Genomic DNA, 7,549 nt, shown 5'->3' with positions numbered 1-7,549 from the left:
CCCCTTCTTCGGCAACACAGAAATAATAATTCTACTAAGTAAAAATTCCGAATTAAAAATCCTCTTTTATTATTCAAAATTCCAGTCTGGTGGCATTAAGTTGTATGTTATTTTGCTATCTTAATCATCGTTTATATGAAAACTTTAACAATAAATTATATAAGAACTATAGGGTTGCTAGAAAAAAGGGGGGTAGTTTTGAAATCAGGGGGTCCTATTCTACCCCCCCTCATCCCCCCTTTTTCTGGAATTTGCCGTCCGTCTACTAAAATTTTCCCGGTATCTGTACTCTTCCCTTGTCTTCTCACCTCCTTCGCCTACGAACGAGCAGACTTGAAAGCAAGACTGACGTGTCTGAAAGGGGACTTAATGAAGATAACAAATTGGAAGTTTTAATAAATAAAACTCGATCACGAAAAATCGACTTTCAGTCGAATACGACTTTGCCATACTTGATCTTTTATGGTTGTTATTTTTTATTCACATAGCGAGTTTCGTAAAATTTGTAAAAATATTGAAATTTCAAAATATTTTACCGAGTTAAAAATCTATAATAAATGTCTAAAATATTTACACCCACAAATCAGATTCGCCTTACCAATGTAGCAGTTGTAAGGCTTAAGAAAGGAGGCAAGCGTTTTGAAATTGCTTGCTACAAAAATAAGGTGTTGTCCTGGAGGAATAACACGTGAGTATGATGGAAATGAGATATGTATATTTATTATAATTTTCTTTCCACTTTAAGAGAAAAAGACATAGATGAAGTTTTGCAAACGCACACAGTATTTACAAATGTTTCCAAAGGGCAAGCAGCAAAGAAAGATGAGCTCTTAAAGGCTTTCGGCAAAACCGATGAAACAGAGGTTTGCAAGGAAATTTTAGCAAAGGGTGAGCTACAGGTGTCTGAGAAAGAGCGCCAGTCTGTTCTGGATTCACAATTGAACAGCATTATAAACAGTGTAGCCGCGCTTTGTGTTAACCCAGAAACGCGTCGTCCTTATCCGGCATCCATTATTGAGAAATCGTTAAAAGATGCTCACTTTTCAGTAAAAATGAACAAGAATACAAAGCAACAGACTTTAGATGCCATAAAGTTACTACGTGAGCACATGCCTATAGAGCGTTCACGCATGAAATTGCGAGTTTCGTTCGCCGGCAAAGAATGTAGTAAGCTTAAGGAGTCTGTGAGCAAGTTGGCCACCAAAGTCGAGCATGAAGAGTGGGACGAAGCAACGCTACACATGGCATTACTCATCGACCCAGGCAATTATCGTGTTATTGACGAACTTGTACGGAATGAAACTAAAGGCAAAGGTCTTGTTGAATTGCTCGAACTAAAAGAGGTAGTGGAGAATGAAGAGATCTTTTAGTTTAGATAATATATGTATATTTTATTGTAACCTTTTTATATTTAAAATTTCAAAGAATAACTAATTTCAAAATAAATGTATCCATGCAACTTGTAATGCCAGTTAATTTAATATACTTATCTATTTTACAGATGATAGAGGACTTGATACTTAAATTAACAAGTGTTTACATATATTATTATAAACATGTATATAGTATGCATAATTAGGTTATCCCCTCATTTGCGTTTTTTTAAATTTTCAAAACGACGCGATAGATCATCAAAGTCTATATCATCATTATCAGTATTATTTGACTTTGGTTCCTCCGCCGGGAACTCCGGCAAATCACTTGGAACGTTTGGCAAATTTGGTATATCTGGTAAAACTGGTGGAGCGCTTGGACCTGGTGGGGGCAATTTTTGCCGTGGCTGCGGTTTAGGTTTATTTTTATCCTGCAAAGAATTAATTTGTCAATTAAGTGCACATTTTCAACTTCGAAAGAAATTAAATTTAAAAGTTACTCGTGGATTCCAACAGAACAAGGTAATTTTTACAAAGAAATAAAAAAAACTACCTGAATATTAAAGGGATTAATTGATGAGTATCGCGGCGGGGGATCATCGTACTGTTTAGGTCGCTGTTATATAGGAGAAAATAAATTAAAATTGAAAATAAAAATCAAAGCAAAGCAGGCGTAGAAATAAGGTTTTTGACTTGTGTAATAATGATTAAATTGCTAATTAAATATGTTAAGTGATAAGCAAAAAGGCGTGGATGTGTCAGTGGATAAAAATAAACAAAATCAAAGCATTAGTTAATTCGGAAAATTTATAATTATAACAGGTTCACATATGCAACAAGGACAATTAAAAACCTATGTCCTGCATTGGAAACTCAATTTTCCAGCTACATTGCAAGTATGTATGTATGTATGTTCATAAACAATGTTAATAACAAGCTATACACAAATTACATGTTTCTTGATGAAAGTATAACAAAACTCACGAAGAGATGGCCAAATATTGGAACGTATGAAGATTTTAACGCAGCACATTATAATGAGAAAAAACAGTTTTTATGTTTGTATTCATGGACGTATAGGTACTAAGAATTTGCTGAAGAAATCTACGAACATATTCATACATTAACTGAAGGAAATACATATGTATGAATCTATGTGAGATGTATTCAACTTAAAAATGTTAACATACCAAGATATTTTCATCTGGGCTACCGCTTTCACTGTTAATACCGGATGCCGTTGACGATTCTTCCTAAATGAGTCAGCGGCAAAAGGTAAGGTGTGTTACAACGAGCAAAAAAAAAACAAATAAGGAAAATAGCATGCAATACGTAATATTTCGACTACATATGTATGTATGTTACTATATATCTTATAATACCCATTATATATGGTAAATACTTACATTTATGAAAGAAGTATTTAAATCTTTATGCTCATAATTGGATTGAGCTGGTGGTATATTATAGGCAAACGGCTGTGGTGGAGTGGCTCCAGACGCTGCAGATCCACCACCACCAGATCCCGGCCCTGGACCGTAAGGTGGTGGATAATTGAATGGCTTTGCTGCTGGAGGGTCTGGCAGAGGAGGAAGTGAGGGGTAGCCAATAAAACCCATTTGAGGTGGTGGACCTACTCCACCACCACCTCCCAAGTTATTTCGGTCTGATAAATCAATTAAATGTGCCTGTGGTTGATCGCCTAAAAACAAATACGAGCTGATGTGAAAACAAAAAACATAAATAAATGATACAGAAACACCTACTGTTGGCCTTTTCCTCTTGCATTACTTGTGGGTCGGGCTCATACTCGATATTATAATTTTTAGCTATTTCGATTAAATACTTTTCCACTAAAAGTTTAGGCGGAGCTTGAAGCTGGAGTTTATTCATCAATTTTCCAGATACTTGATGCTCTCCCGTTGCAGTACGGGAATGCTCGGCAAATTGAGGCCCGTATTTAGTAATGAAAATATCGGAAATCACTTTGAGTTCGGCCACATCACTTTGCAGGCGCGGGCACACCCACACTAAACTATATACTGCCTCAGCAATGCCATCATCTAATTCTTTCATCTGCGTAATTAAACCGAAACGGGCCAAGAGGAGGTCACAGTACATTTCAATTATTTCCATAGCTTCCACAAGATAATCCTCACTATTCAATGATTCAAAGCGTTTCAAAAGTGGTTTTTTTCCAAATATATATGTACAAGGTTCGTTAATTTACCGTATAATGTGCTCTACTCGAATGCGGGCCCGCTCCGTTTTCCCAGTGGCCAAGTAATCTGCAATTTCCTTTCGTGCCTTCTGCGCTAGTTCAGCCTTCTTTTTTTCCAATAATTTAAGCCTATTCAAAGCGAGACGAAGATTCGTCTTTAACTTTGTATAGTTTGGACCACTGGAGAACATATCTACTGCTTTTCCGGGATACAGATAATAATAAAACGTTTAGAATAGATTTAATTAAACGTCGTTTGTAAATCACAAATACTTTTGTGACTCATTTTCATCCATTTTCATTAAACAAAAAGTGACGTCGAAGAGAAATGACGTTTCAATAAGAAGTTGCCGTATTCTCAAGTTTTTCTCTTTAGCGCCTGTTTATACGAGGCAACTGAACACCGACAGAATACAAGATTGCGCTGTTTCGATTTTGGGTCTGAAAAACTTTAATTTAGTTGTTACAACGTCTCGATATTCTCCTGTAAACATTTTACTAATTAGAAATCAGTTTTAAACTCTTTGCTTTATACACAAGCACTTACACCGTCCAGTGCATCATTATCATTTTGATTTCCACCCATTTTACTTCTGTTTGTGCTACACCAATTCAACCAATGGCGGCTTTTGACATTTATTCTTCTTCTTCTTCTGCTAGTAAAAATTTCACTAGCAAGAATTTACAGCTCTCCCGTGTTGTTACGCTCCCGATTCAGTGCTCTCTTGCAAATTTTTTGGGTTATCATACACTTTTCCAATAAAAATTTGCAGGTTCCAGTACAAATTAGTACTGACTATTGGTTACTATACAAACCTAATGTAAACACGCCGCAACAGAGAACAACATGAATACCCCTAATACGAGGCAGTTAATTTTTTATCCATCTTGATATTCAGAAGTATAATTAGGTGGCAACCACAGTTCTAAAGTGACGTTTGAATGTAAATAAAATTTTAGAATCAACAAAAAACATCTGAGAATATAAACGTCAAAGATTAGCATACACACACAAACTATCTGACGTTCGCTTTGGATTCGGTTTCCGTACGGTTGCTCCATAATAGTTTGTTTTTTTGTTTAGGAAAACTTATTGTAATTAGTAATTGTGTGCTTAAGCAGTGCATTTAAGTGAACGTTATGTTGATAAGTATATATTTAACAAAGAACGCTCTTAAAACTGAATTGTGTTGAATAACACCTTGAAAAAACAAAGTTGTGGTACCACTATCTGCTACTGGTGTAAAATACGCAGTCCTAGTGGGACCATTGTTTGCGCCAAAACAAAAGGCTGAAAATGTCAACCACAATACAATTGCCGCTGCAGATTTTCGCGGAAAAACAAACAGAGAACAGAATGTCAAAATGCATTTACCATCCAGATGTCGCTATTGGAGCAGCGCGATGGCGGCCTTGTGCGCGTATTCGAAGTTCGAAATTTCGAAAGTATTCATCTTCAAATGTCATTTGTCGGAGTGCGGAGCGGGGAAGTTTACTCGATTTCCACGCCATATTTGATTTCTACGCAAGAAGAAAGCAATTTTTCTGTGAGGTTTTAACCTGATATTGGTGTCATAATTGGAATTATACAAAATGTCCTGTGTATAGAACTGCCGGAAAAGATTATCAGCAATTAAATAGCAAATCGTTAACATCGATATTGTGCCATTAAATGTGAGTCCAAAAGGATTTTATATTGTGTAATTTGTGAAAAGTTTGTCAGATGTTTTCGTGATGGTGTACTTCAGTTTTGTTGAAAAGCCGAGGCGATATACATAAAGCCGAGTGCTTATATTTGTGAAGCACAAAGCCAAGACCAAATTCCGAGACACTATTTCAAATGGAATATACCTTTTAAAACAAATATTTATGTATATTTATATATATCGCGGAAGGAAGGCCTTTATAAGCTCGTGAAAAATGTAGTAAGAAAAAATAAGTATGTATGCTTTAAAAGCCGACCTATTCGTTCAACAACAACATTCATATAGAAATCTCAATTTTCCAATCTGCTTGCTATACAGATAATAAATAAGCAAGGTCCGAAGCGTTTTTAGTTTGTCAACCGTCCTAAGTGATTTTGGTGTTCTCGGACGTTGCGAGATCGTGCAAAAAGGTGTTTGCCATTGTATTGACATCATGTGTTGTTTATCTCATTTACCATTAGGCCGCGCCTTGGCGGAATCGGATTGCTGGAAGATGGGAGTTAGATAAAGAGCAATAAATGGCAAATGTAAACAGTTGCTTGTATCGTGTGGGGTATCCTCTCACGCCAATGAGGAATTAGAAAAAATATTCTATGTACATACATATCTACATTAGGGACGTAAGTAAAAAATACGTCGACACATCGAAGTCAATAATGCCGATTTCGTTTCTACCGAAAAATGTAACCTCTTCGCCCTCTAAGCACAAACACTAACAAGAGGTGGATGAGAAGGCCACATTTTTCCTAGAAACGAAATCGCAATAAGTTAATTGTCTATTTTACTACTAATCAGGTGCAAACCAGGCAAATTTAATTTTTTTTAACTCAAAATTTGGGTAGTCTGAATTTGTACAGCGTCTTTCGTTTAGGGGGGCTTTGGGAAGCCACGACAGCTCCCCCTCCGCCCCCACCCTTAATCGTTGTACAAATAGCTAAAGATTTCCCCAAAATTTTACTGAAAATATATTCATATACCATCGTGCTTGCTAGTGTGATTTTTTTCACATTAGACGTTTCTCGATACTACGTTCCACACCAAAAAGTTATCGGTCTAATCTCGGATTAATTTATATTTATTAATTTAGGAATTTTGTATATGAGAAATCTGTGTGAGAAATCACTCACAAAAAGAATTAATTTGTTAACTTCATGAATTACAAATTTTAACTGTTCCTATTTAAACGTAAACATACAGCTTTATTAAAATAATGTCTATTATCTGTTACGCTGATGGTTTAAAATCTGCCAGATCTAAGAAATATATTTTGAAGGCACCTAACTGACCTTTAGAGGTAAATACTTAAGTATGTATGTATGTATCTAAGGTTGAAGCAATTTCTGCATCCTTAGCCAAACAAATATTGGGCCAATTTTTGTTTTCGTAGGTACATGGTATAATTCCACCATGGTTTTCGGATGAATCGAAAAGTTGATGTTTTTGTTTAGAAATTATACACGAAAACTTTAAATTTCGATTCGTACGAAAACAAGAATATGGCCTATTATATCGGGAAAATTTTCCAAAACGGATCCAGGCTTTGAAAAAAAAAAAAAAGGAAGTAATGAGGAGCTTTTTCAGATTCTAAATCTGAAGACCTCACCCTCCGGAGGCGTATAGTTTTTAAGTAATTCGCATTTAAATTTACAAAAGATACCGAATTCAGCCTCACTTTTTCTTTTGCACACCAATTGAACTAAAATGTTGGTGCTGCCATACATACCAAAAAATGCCAAAAAAAAAAACAACGGAAGCAATAAAAAAATGAAGATGTTTTATTAAAAATTGAAGTTATTTATAGCGATTTATCGAAGTATCGATGTAACCGTTTTGGACCTTTTTGGAGAGGGCATGACAAAAGAGCCCCTATGGTTCCCTAGGGACCCCTTAGAAAAATGGCCAAAAATCACAATTTTCACTTGCGTCAATCATTTGATTTCCTTATCAAAGAGTGCATTTGTCACATACTTTCATATTACACACTTTTATTTTATTTTATTTTGTATATAAATCACTTTAATCCAACTTTTATTAACTTGTAATTACATTACACATGGTTGCAAACTGACACGACTCGAAACATCTCTTCGCATGCCCGGAAAACCCCACAACCCTAACGGCGTCGTCCCTATGGACCGAACCCATAGAGGCTGCACGCTTTTTGGGGCTGCCGCTAGTGGAACCTGACGACAACGACTGAGGTATTAGCCTATCTGGGCGGGGTTGTTGTAGCCCCCCGCCCCCCCCCC

The 7,549-nt window shown here is 36.1% G+C and overlaps 3 protein-coding genes across 9 annotated transcripts in view; 2 read left to right on the top strand and 1 right to left on the bottom strand.

Moving 5' to 3' along the window:
• Positions 1 to 438: 438 nt before the first annotated feature.
• LOC118746196 (ribosome maturation protein SBDS-like) lies at positions 439 to 1,476 on the top strand. The gene is made up of 2 exons (XM_036480016.1): positions 439 to 688; positions 746 to 1,476. The coding sequence occupies exons 1-2, from the start codon at positions 558 to 560 to the stop codon at positions 1,368 to 1,370; spliced, it is 756 nt and encodes a 251-aa protein (XP_036335909.1). The 5' UTR covers positions 439 to 557; the 3' UTR covers positions 1,371 to 1,476.
• LOC118746195 (IST1 homolog) lies at positions 1,421 to 4,187 on the bottom strand. Of its 6 annotated transcripts, none has more exons than XM_036480010.1 (7): positions 4,142 to 4,187; positions 3,604 to 4,078; positions 3,140 to 3,531; positions 2,780 to 3,075; positions 2,564 to 2,626; positions 1,927 to 1,989; positions 1,589 to 1,804 (listed from the first exon to the last, which is right to left on the bottom strand). In XM_036480010.1, the coding sequence occupies exons 2-7, from the start codon at positions 3,783 to 3,785 to the stop codon at positions 1,589 to 1,591; spliced, it is 1,212 nt and encodes a 403-aa protein (XP_036335903.1). In that variant the 5' UTR covers positions 3,786 to 4,078; positions 4,142 to 4,187. The 6 variants fall into 6 exon arrangements, 5 of the variants coding, with proteins under 5 accessions (XP_036335908.1, XP_036335904.1, XP_036335906.1 ...); XR_004993791.1 differs by lacking the exon at positions 4,142 to 4,187 and adding an exon at positions 2,358 to 2,500 and having other exon boundaries at positions 1,607 to 1,804; positions 3,604 to 3,912; XM_036480011.1 differs by lacking the exon at positions 4,142 to 4,187 and having other exon boundaries at positions 1,498 to 1,804; positions 3,604 to 3,912.
• A 433-nt stretch (positions 4,188 to 4,620) lies between these two features.
• LOC118746194 overlaps positions 4,621 to 7,549 on the top strand; it is a 27,561-nt gene continuing 24,632 nt past the window's right edge. The window contains exon 1 of one of the 2 annotated variants that reach the window (XM_036480009.1): positions 4,621 to 5,268. The gene's annotated coding sequence lies outside the window, so the exon portion shown is untranslated. The remainder of the gene's footprint in view (positions 5,269 to 7,549) is intronic. The other variant, XM_036480007.1, reaches the window with a different exon arrangement.

This window comes from Rhagoletis pomonella, unplaced genomic scaffold (genome assembly GCF_013731165.1).
Source record: "Rhagoletis pomonella isolate Grant_MI unplaced genomic scaffold, Rhpom_1.0 Rhpom_scaffold_00010, whole genome shotgun sequence".
In the NCBI taxonomy this organism is placed as follows: domain Eukaryota; kingdom Metazoa; phylum Arthropoda; class Insecta; order Diptera; family Tephritidae; genus Rhagoletis; species Rhagoletis pomonella.
The sequence above is the reverse complement of the archived record's forward strand: the minus strand, read 5'-3'. Positions and strand labels throughout refer to the sequence as shown.